The 15,012-nt window shown below is 49.3% G+C and overlaps 1 protein-coding gene across 2 annotated transcripts in view; it reads right to left on the bottom strand.

Annotated features, from left to right (window-relative positions):
• Window positions 1–14,215, bottom strand: part of PMP22 (peripheral myelin protein 22) — a 34,093-nt gene extending 19,878 nt beyond the window's left edge. The window contains exons 1-3 of one of the 2 annotated variants that reach the window (XM_032280224.1): window positions 14,012–14,215; window positions 9,473–9,584; window positions 8,277–8,376 (exon numbers count right to left, since the gene is read on the bottom strand). In XM_032280224.1, coding sequence (XP_032136115.1) covers window positions 8,277–8,376; window positions 9,473–9,550 — 178 coding nt within the window. In that variant the 5' untranslated portion in view covers window positions 9,551–9,584; window positions 14,012–14,215. Of the gene's footprint in view, window positions 1–8,276; window positions 8,377–9,472; window positions 9,585–11,240; window positions 11,339–14,011 lie in introns of those variants that run through there. The other variant, XM_032280222.1, reaches the window with a different exon arrangement.
• Window positions 14,216–15,012: the final 797 nt, after the last annotated feature.

Here is a 15,012-nt window from a genome sequence, read left to right as displayed (position 1 = left end):
TGACTTTGAATCTCCAGCCTAGACCTCTCCCCTGAGCTAAAGATTTCTAAATTGAAGTGCTTTGCTGACCTCTCTGATGGTCAAAATATTAATCCTGATTTCTACTCCTCCCCACAAATCTGTTCCTCCTTCCGTCTCCCCATCTCATTCCAAGATCCAGCTACACACTAGCTACTCAAGCCCAAAACCTAGAGCCAAATAGAATCATTCTTCCCTAACTCCCTGCATGTAACCCATCAGCAAATCCTGTCATGGGACCTGTTTTCATCCCTGCTTCCCCTCCTAGCTAACCCACCTACTGCCTGCTAGCGTTGTTGCGAAGATTAAATGTGTTGCTCTTCAAAGCATGCCTGGCACTTACATGAGCTGTTTGTGCTCTTCACCTCGTCGTCATTGCCATCATCGCCATCTCAGTGTCATCATCATGTCCAGTCTGGACTATGACCACAAACTCTTCACTGGGTCCCCAGAATTCATTCTCAACAGCCAGAATGAGCTTAGCAAACATAAATCAAATCATGCCACTCTTTTGCTTAAAACCCTTCACGGTGTCCCAGCTGTCCTTCTCAGTAGCACGGCCTGTGAGGCCCCAGCGATCCTGCTGCCATCCCTCTCGCCTGCGTTCCCCACCCTTCCTTCTGCAGCTAACTCAGGGGCTTGGCGCTTCCCTTTACCTCCTGGAATTTTCTTCCCATGGTTCTTCATACAACTGGTCCCTCCCTGTCTTTTAAATCTCAAACCAAATCACTATGGAAGGAAGAGGCCTTCCCTGACCAGCTCATTCCTCCAGTGATAACTTTCCATTTCATCACCCTACTTGTTTCCTGCAGAGCACGTTCCATTACCCACAGTGATCCATTTATTGTGTATTACCTGTTTCTTCCAACTCCCTGTGAGATGCATAAGGGCTAGGACCTGCTCTTTCTTGTTCATCTCTGTGAATCCCATTCCTAGAACAGTACCCAGTACATAAGAGAAGCTCAATAGATTGGAAGAACAAATGAATGGATCTCACTGTTAGCTCTTCAAAAATGGAAGAGGCTGTCTTGAAGGTAGTGAGTTCCCCATCAGGGTAGTAGGGTGACTCTGTGTTGGGCATATCACAGAGGGGTCTTCAGTTTGATGGGATAGGGAGGAGAGATGGGCCAGATGACTCCAGGTCCCTGCCAGTGTGGGTGCCACATGTGTGTGGGACTGCACAGTCAGGAGGCTTCATCCCAGACAGCCTTCCCTCGGGCACCAAAGATCAACACCCACAACCTCAGGTTGACCATGGCCAATCCCTGCTCCTGAAATACAAGGCATGTTTTCCTGGTGCTGGTGAAATCCTGGGGACACAACTGAAGTTTGTTTTAAAGCAAAGACTATAGTTTCCAGGTCATATGGTTCAGACACAGGTTCAAACAAGCATTTCATACTAATTCCTGAATACTGGGATCTGAGAAACTCTAAAGGTTGAAATCTTGGCATGTTGACCACATATTCCACCCTCTGTACCTCCCTTACACCACCAGGGTCTCAGCATCCCATAGGAGCCTGTAAAATCCAGAGCCATTACTTGAGTAGAGGTTAAAGGTTGTTTCCGGGCACCACAAAGATTTTAAATTGTAAAACATGAACCCATCAACGCAGAAGGTCTCCTGTGTCTTCTAAAATCTGGCCAAAAGCGGAGCAGCAGACAAGGAAATGGTCTGATGCCCTTGCCAAAATGACAGTGTCACCAAATGGGTAAACAAGTCTGGAATCATTCTGAAGACAGAGATGATAGGAGACCATCAAGGGCTCATGCTGGGGGCTGCTGAGGCTGGCAAGATTTTGTTTTTCTCATTTTAAACCCAAAGCATTGATCGAATGCCACACACAACCTATTGATAGTCATGAGTTTGCTGCTGCTGCTGCTGTTTAAATGGAAAAGAAGAGAAGTAAGTGGTCACCTTCTCAGTGGCTGGTGCTGGCCCTGCCTACACTCTGTTGTCACTGAGAAATGAGGGGCTCCAGGGACTGCCCTAGACAATGGAGGTGGCCGAGGATGCTTGGGGACAGATTAGAGGAAAGCCGGACAATTCCCTTCATACTTCGGTGTTAAGCACTGGCCTCCTCTTTAAAAACAAAAATGATTCGAGAAGGGACACATTTTTTGTGCCTAACACCTCAGCATGAAAGAATCTATCAACTACATTTTCTTCGGAGACAAAAGGGACAGGGCCTGAGAGACAGATTTGACTGATGACAAACTCTGTCTGGGTCCTGCCTCAGTTAGAGTCCCTGAAGCTGATGAAGACCACCCAGGAGCCAGGGCAAGCCAGGACTGTGGTCTTCCAGCTCCTGGGCTCCCAAGTCGCCTGTGGCCTGATTTCAGTATTCTGACCCATTCTGCTACACGTCAGGTCCACACAAATTAAATAAAGAGCAGGGAACGCTTCTGAGAGCTTGGACTTGATATCTGGATCTTGGAGATTTCTAAACAAAAAGCACTGGTTCATTCAATAGCATGGAAAATGTTTTGCCTGACTCCTCTGGGTCAGTAGATTTCAAACCCACCCATACATTCTTGGTTAAGGAGGCTTGGCACAGCCTCTCTCCTCACCACAGCCTTCCAGGTTGTATCAGTTTGCAAACTAAAGCTCCAGGAACTGGCCTCATTCAAAGCTACCCCATGGACCTTGCCTGCCATGCCCTGGGGCTCCACTCTCTTACTCAAGGCAGAGAGAACCTACTTGTTACTTAAAACCAATTTTCTAACATAAAATCATGTTCATAGGTATTTTCTGATTGTGAAAATAAAAGATCTCAATGTGGAAAATAGGTAAAATGATTTTTATCAGCAAAAGAAAACAGCCAAAGTGATAAGAATCCCATCACCCAAAATAATCACTGAAAATATACTGACGCATTTCTACCTTGTACAATTTCTGTTATATTCTGCCTTATGGAGGCTTCGGGACTGTCACTCCGAGTTGGAATTAAACAGACCATCAAGAAACCCATGGAAGACAGAGCAGCGCTAAGGAAATCACAAAAGTTAGAAATGCATGGGTATGCACCACCTCCTTCCTAGTGTGTGTCGGGGGGAGGTTGAGATGGTCTGTGATTCTGTTTACCCCTCACTCTCTGTTCCCACTGTTCTGCCCTGCTCTCTGTCCCTCGTCTAAGCCAAGCTCCTTACCTCCGCAGCCATCTTGCACTTGCTGGTCCCTCTATACGGAACCTCCCCCAGATGTTCATACGGCTGGCTCCTGGCCACCCTCAAGGGGTAACCCCTCAAGGAGACCTTCCTTCATCACTGCAATCCCTCTTTATCCCATTACCCTGTCTTACACAGTTCTTACCCTTGCCCCCAAATTCTCCATGTTTATTGACTGGTTTACCCAGTAAAACATAAGCTCTTGTTCACTCTTGTAACCTTAGCACCTACAATAGTATCTGGTACATGACAGTTGTTCAAGGTATAGCCCTGCACAAAAGATTAGAAGAGAAAAGGAGAGACTTCCGATGTGGGAATTGCATGCTTCAGGAAGTGAGAGAATGCTGAAATTCCAAGATGAGGGGAAGGGAGATGGGAAGTGAAATGTAAGAGAAGCAGCAGTGAATCATTCAGGTAGATTCTTATGGGCCTTTGTTAAAGATTTTCATCCGAAGGTTAAGACCAATGAAGGGCCTCTGAAAGGTTTCAAAATGAGGAGCAATATAATTAGGTTTGTGTTTTTTTTTAATATCAGCCTGGATTCCATATTAAAAATGAGTCACACGGGAGCAAAAAAGCGTTCAGGCAAACTAGTTAGGAGGTTGTCCTGACGCCTCTGACAAATGAGGAGGCAGCGTGACCACAGGTGGGCAACAGGAATTGGAATGACAGGGTGGCCTGAGGGACCTGTGACGATGCTGAGAAGAGAAAGAAGGAAACACGTGAAGGCAGACTCTAGATGTTTGGTTTGCCAGCTGGTGAGGCAGCATTCTCTAAAATACTAGAAAGTGGCCAAGGGGCAGATTTGGCAGAGGAAGATATGGACTGACTCTGGCACAGTGGCTTGGGGGCCTCTCCTAGATATCCCAAGGAAACTGGCCAGTAGATAGCTGGGTAAACAGGTCTGAGATTCATAAGAGAGGTCTCAACTGGAGGAAAATAAAGATTCAAGAGATGTCATTAAATAATCATAAGACTTCACTTATACTTGGAGAGGCAGTAGCAATAGAGAGAAGCTTCGAAGGATTCTAAAGTCTCTGAGAAGAGTCCGTGTGAGAATGGTGGGGTTGCTGACAGAGCTCAGGGTGCAGCAGAGATGGACTCTTTGAAGAATGCTAAAATAACTGGGTCTTACAGAACTGCATAGGGCCCAACTGAGCTATTGCAGAAGAGTGTGACTGGGTATGGGAATGGGTGGTCAAACCCTCAAAGGGAAGTATTCCACACCAGGCTTACAGGGGGCTACTTGCTGCCAGGCTTCTATGAGTTGAGAAGCCATGCTTCCCCCAAGGCCCAATGGCTACATTTCTCAGCCTCCCTTGTAAACAGGTGTAGGTGTGACCGTGTGACTCATTCTTCCTCGCCTCCTTTCTCCCCTTACTGCTTGCATCGTGGATGAGACGGCCGGAGCTCTAGCAGCCTTCTGCTTCCTAAAGATGACAGTCAAGAGATGGTAAAGAAATGAGCTAGAAAGTGCCTGAATCTCTGACAATTTCATGGAACCTCCATGCCTCTCTCTGGCTACCGACTTCCAAACTCATTTTAAAAGAGAGAAAAATAACTGATCTTAGTTACGCCCCTACTACTTGAAGATGTTCTCTTATACACAGTCAACACTAATCCTAACTAGAACACTAGCCAACTGGTCTACTCCATCCCCTGCCTTGCTCTACCCTTACCTTAGGTCACGTCATTTCCCTAACAGGGAATATCCTTCTCCCCCTTGTCTGTATTGACTTGAATCCTGCCCCTCCTTTAGAGGACGGATCAAATTAGGATGGATCAAATTCTACCTCCCACCATAGATTTCCCTTCCGCTTCCTCCCCTGAACTCGGGCACTGTCTGCCTGCCTCCCCTTGGGTATCTAGCCTGTGCTGCCTTCCCAGGGAGTGATTCACACTTCCATACTTATCTCCTGACTCCTTGACCACGCTCGGGACCATCAAGGCAAGGCCCAAGCTTTCCAGGGCCAGAGAGTCACTGGACACAAGGTCATATCCCCACACTAAGTCTCTCTTACCTCTGCCCACACAAGACAGATGAGCAGTCGGGGGTGGGGAGGATCGGGGATGCCAGAAAGTATGCAAACACATTTAGAAAAACGAGAGGGCAGTTAGTTAAAACTCTAAAACTATTTCTAATATTAAGATGTAGCTTAGGGGCAAGATCTGGTATGTCTTTTTCAAACTATACAACCTAGATGTTAGACTGCCCTATGGCACGATGCCAGGGGGCCCCATTCATGTAGAAAACAACATGAATGGCAACCCCAGAGAGAGGTGTAGTGTTGTGGTCATGCCCCAAGAATAACAAGTCCATTCGGAAAAAAACAGCAAGTCAGGTGGTGCAGTGGCTCACGTCTATAATCACAGCACCTTGGGAGGCCAAGGTGGGCAGATCACCTGAAGTTAGGAGTTCGAGACCAGCCTGGCCAAAATGGTGAAACCCCGTCTCTACTAAAAATACAAAAATTAGCCAGGTGTGGTGGCACACACCTGTAATCCCAGCTACTCAGGAGGCTAAGGCAGGAGAATCACTTGAACCCAGGGGGCAGAGGTTGTAGTAGTGAGCTGAGATCTCACCATTGCACACCAAACTGGATGACAGAGTGCGACTCCATCTCAGAAAAACAAAACCAAAGAAAACAACAGATTTTCACACTTGCAACATACTCTTCACAAATCGATGTCAATAATGAATTACTTTTGATTACTTAACAAGTATTTTTTTCAAACATTCTAAGAGCAAATACAGACAAGGTAAATGGTTTGCAATGAACATAGTTCATTTGTAAAGGCATTATAATGTTTTTAAAATCACGCAATTTTTTCAGCTTATTGTTTGCTGCCACAATTGTTAAATTCAATTGAAGAGGCCCCCGAGGATTTGCCACTCAGGGCTGAAATGCTAACAAGTGCTACCACTTTGGGGAAGATAGCAGCAGAGACTAATGCCGCTGGGGACTTGTAAACAGAAGCTTCAAATTTAGATTAAACCTGAGTGGAGTGGAAACACACCCAGCGAGTTCAGGGGCAGTGTCCTGATGTTTTTAAAACGCCCTGATTGTGAGAGCTGAGAGGGGAGATGTGAAGAACGGACACTCTGGGGTCCTCACCGAAAGCAACGGGGCCAATTTGAAACCCACACTAAGGAGGCATTGTAAATGAACCCAAGAACATAAGCTGGGCACAGAAGGAACAAGTTGAGAGATAAGAAGTTTCCTGATTAAAACCAACTGACAGCTATTTCCAACCGCAGAAGACACCGAATGCAAGTCAGTAACAGGCTACAGGTCAATATCACTTTCCTTCCAGATGGTTTAAGCACAACTTAGCAACTCCCCTGCCACCTCATTTCTGCTGAAACTCAGTCGGGTTTTAATACTCCTGCCAAAACTGCCCCCTTCCGGGCCCAAGAGTCCAGGATTCCTTGCCAACCCGCGTGGCCAGATGCCACTTGGGGATGGCGCCTGTGAGCACCAAAGCCTGCCCTTTTTGGGCTGAGTCACTACTTGAAACCACCAGGTGTCAGTAGCGAGTACGGAGACTCCCATCCGCAGTGCTCAGGGAACTTCAGCCAGACCCTGAAGGGGGAGAAACCGGATGCTGTGGCTTTGGGGACAAGCAGTGTGCTACGGTCACGTTCACAGGCACTCATGAGTATTTCATTTACTCAGTTGCCAACTCACCATCCAAACCCACCATACAATATCTGGGATGGCTCTAATTCAATGTCTTTCACACACTCAGAGACAAGATTAAACACTGCTCTCACTTCAGTAGAACTGGGATGTTTTCTCTGCTCCCTCCCCAGCCCAGAAGGTAAAAACATAAAGCAGGGTTTTCTACTCCTTGCTTATCTTCTCCATATAAATTACCAAATGAGCATTTTAGCAGTTTCTATTTGTACTGTGTTTCAAGGAATTTTGTTTATAATGCTTCAGCTACATGCTTAGGTATTACTAGGTACGGAGGCGTGCGAGGCAAAAGTCCAGCAAAGAAACGATTATGCAAAGCCAGAACCAAAGGCCACTTCACTGCCTGCTTTATTGAGCTGGATCTAAATTGGTTTCTCTCATCTGGTGTAGCATCTTGAACATATATACTAGATTTATGAGTAACTGCAGAAATATTTAAATCTGTATTTCTGTGGCCTTTTAAACCCTGAATGTCAGGAAAGCTCTGCCGTATCTCTAGGTACTTCCAGGCTGAGGACACATCTTTTGGAACAAAAGGCCACGTGGATCCAGGTCCACGGAGTCTCAGCATCAATTGTTGTGGCCTACCCAGCCACCAAAATAGCTCATCCTATTTACCTCTGCCTGTCTGCAACCAAAGACGCAGGGCTCCTGGCTGGGCATTCTTTTCCCTCTGGGTGCTTGGGGTATCTAGTTGGTGCTTCTGCTGCCAACTATCCCTTAACTTGACCCTCAGGAAGCCTGGCTTCCACATCTCACAATCAAAGATGCTGAGGACACAGGAGAAATACAGTCTTCTGGATAAAGAGCCCCCAGGGCTCAGCTTAGGGTTTTGCAAATAGCTTCAAGTCCTCATCCTGCAACAAGGAAACATTCAAAGGTTTTGATGCTAGGTGGCATCACTGAGGCCCAAGACAGGGAAAGGCCATTAGTCTTGTGTCCATGTAACTGATTATACAGTGAGATAGCCCCACCGTCACTACAGCAGAAAGCAGCAGGACATTTCTGAATAGAGACAGCCACCAAACCAGAGATACATGTTTGATCAGATATCCCAAGGGGGTTTGCCTGAGGTTTAGCTATCATACCACCTCTACAGCTCCCAGGTTCACATTTTTTTTAATCACAAAAGGCATTACCCTAAGTGATCAGGAGTCCACTAAGGGCATGTGTCTAGGTAGAGAGAATCACATTGATGCCCAGGATCTCAGCTTCCCCAGCGAGATCACCACCTCTCCCCTTTTGCCCTGGACTCATGATCCCCTGTCACATCCCACCCCACCCCAGCAACAACGTTCTGGCTTGTGTCTTCCAATAAGCGTTTCCAGGTCTGGACGGAGAAACACGTTACAGGCATCTAAGGACAAGCTCGTGGAGCACAAAACCAGCCTCACCATTTGCTGACGATGAGAAACAGTGGTGGACGTTTCCCGAAGAAGAGGTGCTACAGTTCTGCCAGAGATCAGTTGAGTGCCCATTGCCCACGATCCATTGCTAGAGAGAATCAGATAGATATCCTGAGTCAGGGAGGAGTGAGGAGTGAAGGAGAGGGGGAAGGAGAAAGCCCCAGGGATGGTGAAAAGCACCCTCATCCACCTGGCTACCCCCCACCCCTGCATGGTAAGAGCCAATGTTTGATGACTTAAAAGCACTTTGTAAATGGAAAAGTTTCACATGCACACGGAAGCAATTATGTGTAGAAATGTTTACTATAGTAGAAGGAACCATACACTCAACCTCCTGAGACATTTCTGTCCCAGCATCTCTGGGGGTCATTCCCCAAGCCCACCTCTCTGAGCCTATTTCTTTGTTTATAACTCCTATCAATCTGTCATTATTTTCGCCAGGCACAATGAAGATACTGTGAAGATGCTTACAAATGTCACGCATCCCCAACATAATTATTTCTCGCAGAGACTAGAAAGTCATGCTTACAAATGTGCCTTCAATTAAGAGGTAAAAGCCACCATGGTAAAACTGCCTGAATGTCTGGTCATCTTCATCGCCAAGAAAATAACTTTAAGATCTAATGGGCTAGATGGTTTTGTAACAGAAGTTACTCTGACGGCCTGTTCCTCTCAGTGGAAGCCTTACTAACAAGGTGTTCTGCTTATGCCATAAAGCTGACATGGGACCTGTGAGCTCTCTTCCGAAAACTTTAACTTTCCAATTTTAAGTCCTAAAAGGGTGTTATATAAATTAGGTCACCCATCTGAGTTATGGTTTGGAGAAAAACACACACAAACATTTTCATAAATATTCTTCTTCAACGAAGCTGCATGGACCCAAAAAAATGCTAAACCATCTTATCAAATGAAGATCGGGGACTAGCCTAGATCTGCTCTGAAGGTATTTGGCTGAGATGCCTGCGCAGCTAACCCAGCCCAGGGCTCGCTTCCTTCCTATCGCTGAATCTGCTCTCCTTTTCTCAAAGCAACTGGAAGCGGGCAGATTGCCAGAAACGTCCCCGGGACGTCTGAGACTTCCAACTGTCTGCAAATAACACAGCACTGAACCAGAGGGAGCTAGGGCTGGGAACCCAGCTGGGGAAGGGCGGGCCGCGCAGGGAGCCTCCCCGCCAGGCACTCACGCTGACGATCGTGGAGACGAACAACAGCACCAGCACCGCGACGTGGAGGACGATGATACCCAGCAACAGGAGGAGCATTCTGGCGGCAAGTTCTGCTCAGTGGAGTTTCTGCCTGCGGGGAGAGCGCCGGGCGTGAGGCCGAACGCACTGGGCCGAGCGAGGGAGGCGCGCGCAGAGGGAGGGTCCCGCGCACTAGCGGAAGGCCCGGCCTGGCCCCGCGCCCGCAGCCCGCCCGCGCGGGTCTGGAGCCCTCGCGCCGCCCGCTGCCGAGAGGGGGCAGCAGCCGCCTGCGGGACCAGCGCCCAACGCCCGGCCGGGCCCGCCTGCAAGGGTACATCTTCTGCTTTTGGAACAAAACAGGCGGCGTGCACGTCTAAAATCATCCAGGGGACACAGGGGATTCCAGAAAATATGAGCGGAGGCCACTGCACGCTTCCACCTACCGCGAGCGCCTCCCGGGGACCTCCCCGGAATGGGGAGAGGTCACGTTCGCCGAGACCCCGGTTCAGGGGGTGAATTCCCCCATGGGGTGGAGGTAGGGGTGACGGGAGTAGGCGCCCAGATTTCCGTCTGAGACCTGGAGACACGCGCGGGTTGCGGTGGGGGAGACAGCGGCCAGGAGGCTGGTTTCCCAGACCCCAGCGCGCTCCGCATTCCGTTAGTCTCCACGTTTCCACCCAATTCTGCCAGCGTAGAGGAACCGTCTGGCCCCAGCTCGGCCTCGCGCAGACTCCGGCGGCTCCGGAGAGGCGGTGCCGTGCCAGGGGAGTGTGGAAAGGAAAGAATGGCCTGGGAGGGTTGCCCGGACCCTGCGCTTCCCGTCCACCGAGCGCTTCCCCACGCAGTCCCTGGGGGCAGGGGGCATTCTGCTCCTGCACTAGACCCACGTGCTCGCCTGGGGGTCCAGTCTGCATCCCAGGCACTCAAAGCCAGGACACAGACCCCGTCAAGCCTGAGCTCTGGTCTGGACGCCGTGGAACAGCAGCCCAGGAGCCAGGACCGATGGGAGCAGATGTCCAGCGGGCGGGAGAGAGAGACGGAGAGTAAAAGGCTGAGTCCGAGAATTCCAGCAGGTCAGAGCCGGCAGGACACCTATCCAAAGTAATGCGGTCCTGGCCCGCCCCTCATTTTAGACTTTGGGGAACTGAAGGCTGGGATGACCTGTTAGAGGACATGCATGGCTGTGAACGATCTGGCTGAGACTCTGGGGACCATTTCAGGCAGAGTCTAGGACCAGGGAGACAACGTTTCAATTACTCAGTTTGCAAAGTACCCAATCCCAGGCCCCTCCGTTCCTCTCCACAAGCAACACATTCAAAGAAACTCTGGAATGCACTGGAAGCAACAAACAAGGATTTTTGGTGACTCCCAGAGGGTTTGAATTAAACCAATGGCATGAGGCTGGGAACTGGGGAACCACAGTAGTTCAGCACTCTCGGGATGTCAGCTACAGGGACTGTTTTGCCAGTGCGTTCCAGAGTCGACGCCTCTTCAGCAAGGCGAAAACTGGGCCGCCCTTATGCTCTATCCAGACACCGGCATCATCACCCTTGCCCTGTAAGGGCTTACAGACCATAAAGGCTCTCCTCGTTGTATTACTCCAAGTCCCATTGGAAGGAAACAGGGCAGACCGGGGACCCTGTGGCCCTGGCAGAAGCCCCAGGGAGCCGGCAAAAACCCGCGCCTGATCTGCGCTTTCTGGCACCCTCTCTAGAAGATGCCCACATTTCTCCCCCATCTCCTCCACTCTCCCCACCAAATCACTTACAGCCCAAAGGAACAGCTGTCCCGATCCTCAGGATGGCTTCAAGCACAAACTCGGGTGCGTTGGCTCCGCTGCTGGCGTCGCCAAAGCTGCGCTGCGGGGCTGCGCGCGCGCGAAGCAAGGGGGCAGTGGGAGGCTCCCGGCGTTCCCCTTTAACGGGAACAACGCCCTGTTTGCGTCGCTGCAGTAGGGTGTGTCCCTGGGTCAGCGTGTGCGGGAGGGCGGGACTCGGGAGGAGAGGGGGCAGGACAGAGGGAGGGCAGGAGACAGTTAACTTGGCTTTAAATGCATCTCAGGAAAAAGTCGGTCTCTGCAAAACCGCGGCAACTTTTACTCGAAACCAGAGGCCGCTGAGCTTTCTTGCCTCCCACCTCCCACCTCCCCTGGCCCGATGGAGATCATGGAAACCTAGTGTTGGCCGAGAAACTGGCCCCTCAGCCCCCTCAGCCCACCTGGGAAGAACCTGCCAGATGTAGCTCCGCAGATGCCCAGGGCTGCGCTTCTGGGCGCGCAGACGCCGACCGCGCCCACGCAGGGCCGGGGCAGGATTCCTCTCCCACTAATAGAGGGCAGCCGGCGCCTTAAGCGCTGGAAAAAGTCCCTCTCCTCTCGGGTACTAGAGCACCTGGCCTGTCCTGGCGTCTTAGCCGGGCGCACCTGCCCCTCTCTGGTCCCAGCTATTAGTGTGGGCACCTAGGAAGCATGCCGGCTTCCTAGGATTGGCGGGATCGATCTAGCGGGCTCTGTTTGGGTGCGAATTAGGGAAAGAAAAGTCTGGCCGACTACTAGACAGCGTGGCCTGGGATTGGGCTCCTGCTACCCCGGCCAAAACCAGACTACCACCGAATAAGCTCGAGGCAAAGTGTGCCCGCAGCAGTCGGTCTTAGCAGTCAGCATTGGCTGGCGTCCTGGCCATGGGGTTTGGGGGGCGGGTGCGAGGTGGCCATTTGAGGTGGAGTTGGAGCAGCCAAGGAAATCAGCTGATTCATAGCCTCCTGATGTGGCCCGCCCAGCGTTACAGGGAGAGAGGCTATCCTTCAGCCTCCGCTTGGCAGAGGCGTGCCTCACTGAGACACTCGTGAGCAGGCCAGCCTTGATGCACGGGACAGGGAGCAGGAATGTGGATGATAAAGGTCTTTGCCTGAAAGTGCAGCAATTCATGCACGCGCGCGCACACACACACACACACACACACACAGACACGCGCGCGCACACACACACACACACACACACATTTCCCTACCTCTAGTGTACTGCGTCACAGAAGCTCATCACTCTCAATGATTCAAATAATTCAATATTATTGTACTATTTGAAAGGAGCTGCCATTTTACCTAATTGTATATTCTTCCTGTGAGTAAAAATAAATTTGAAAAATTCTCCAAACAATGATCTTTTGAAAACTCTCATGTTAGATTAAAATGAAGCATGCTTATAAAAATTGTATTCAGTGCCCATTATATGCCAGGCACTTTGCGGGGTCTGTGAGAGACAGTACGGTGCAGTGGTTAGGCACTCTGGCCCTGGACTCCAGCAAACCTGATCACCTTGCTTACATCTGTTGTGACTTTGGGCAATTTCTGAAGTTCAGTGAGCTTCAGTTTCCTCAGGTGCAAAAGGAACTAATAATCCCTGCTTTAAAGGTTTATGGTGATGATTGAAGGAGACAATATGTACAAAGCAGCTAACATAGTGTCTGCACAGAATAAGGGCCCAGTGACCGAATTACCACCACTGTTATTACATCACGTTTAACTCTTACGTTAACCCTTCAGGGATGACCTGACCACCTCTGCACTAAAGTTGCTTGTAACTCTTATAAGGTAGGTAGGCAGGTAGGTAGGTAGATAGACAGACAGACCGACACAGACAGACAGACAGATAGACAGATAGATAGACATATAGATAGAGATTTATAAATGAAAGTGCATATGCAATAGAAAAGTATAAAGACATGGAAGTGTTTTCTTTCCTCCATGGGTCATTTTATGGGTTAGATTTGCTCTAGAAATTATTACTTTATGTCATTTGGACTTTATCTAACCAACATTTATGTGATCACTACATTCTCAGAACTGTTCTAAGTAAGCACTTTACAAATATTAGCCTATCTAACTCAGGGTTTTCTTTCCCTTCCTTTCTGATTTTCAAATAAACTTTTTAATACAGTATATATACATACAGAAAAGCGCACATATTGGGAGGCACAGCTCACTTCTGGCTTTCTTTTGAACCCAGTATTTTAATCCATAACCACTGGTCACAGCCATACCATACACTGCCAGACAGGTAAACCCAACCCATCTGTTTCTCGCTGCCTCTGGCCTCCTGCCTGGCTCTCAGTGGTGGGAGAGGAAATGCTACTTAGTGCCTGCTGACCAGGCTTGCCGCACCCAGAGCCCGGCTGGCCAAGGATCTGCCACAGGTGGCAGCTTCTCCCTAACCTGCTTACCAAGGCCACCTGCCAGCTGCGTGCACACAGCTATTTTCCATGAAGGAAAAAGCATCTAGATCCCTTTCTTCCTTTCAATCTGGATGCATTAGGGTTTCCAGATGCTCTCAGATGGTCCCCTCACCTCCCCAGCCGGGGTGTATATCCACCTCTTAACCAAGGATGAAAAAAAGCCCTCTGAATCTCCAGTCAATTCCAACACAAATGCACTGTCTCCTCTGCAACCTTTTCATTTGCAGCTTGCAGGGGGTGGGGAATCAGGCAATTCTTGTAAAGCATAAACGCACATCCCCCAGAGGCACAGTTTGCCAATAAAACTCACCCGGCCGAACAGTATAACCCCTTCTTCCAAGCAGATTTCTTTGCAGTGAAATGCAAGGAATGCTAAGGCAAGGCCCTCCCCACAGCGCAGTCAGAGACCTGCAGCCGACAGACTAAGCCTGCAGCTTCCAACCAGGCTCCCCGAGATGTTCCCTGGTGGTGCTCCCTGTAACTGAAGCCAGACCAGGCGTCTTTCCAGTTTATTCAGGGGCTGGTCCAATGCTGGGATATGTCATGGTGGCCTGAGAAGTTCTCAGCCTCTACTATTTAAAGAGACAGTGTCCAACTTTGTGTGATTTCCAGGGCATGGAGAAACTGGAACTGGAAGGGAGAAGAGCTTTGAGTATGTCTGAAACCTGTGATGCCAAGGCTGTTCTCTCTGGAAGTGCCAACCTGTGTAATAGCCAAGAGACCCCACTGATTCTCAGTGCCCCCCCCTCCTCCCAGTGAATTCTGCAGAGATTAAATATAAATATACTGTGTGAAGAGTCTGTGTCTACAGCGTTACATATGTACAGGTAAGTTTTATTTTAAATAAACATCATTTTAAGGAGCCCAGACATTGCACAGATAATCTCTCACAGCATCACAGCAGTGAACCAAATGTCTCAAGAATCATCAGATCAAGTCTGCTTTGTTCCAACCCCTGGATGGAAAGACTCTCTGCTACCTGCCCTGTCTACCTAGACTCCATCACAAATGATCACATGTATTCATTGTACATTAGAATAAAACTTACACAGGCCAGATGCAGTGGCTCGTACCTGTAATCCCAGCACTTTGGGAGGCTGAGGTGAATACATCACCTGAAGTCAGGAATTTGAGACCAGCCTGACCAACATGGCAAAATCCCGTCTCTACTAAAAATACAAAAATTAGCCGCATGTGCTGGTGGGCACCTATAATCCCAGCTACTCAGGAGGCTGAGGCAGGAGAATTACTCAAACCCAGGCGGCATAGGTTGAAGTGAGCTGAGATTGCGCCATTGCACTCTAGCCTGGG

This window comes from Sapajus apella, unplaced genomic scaffold, assembly GCF_009761245.1.
Source record: "Sapajus apella isolate SASKATOON/1434 unplaced genomic scaffold, GSC_monkey_1.0 scaffold12, whole genome shotgun sequence".
NCBI classification, from domain to species: Eukaryota; Metazoa; Chordata; class Mammalia; order Primates; family Cebidae; genus Sapajus; species Sapajus apella.
This window is presented reverse-complemented; position numbering and strand designations above follow the sequence as displayed.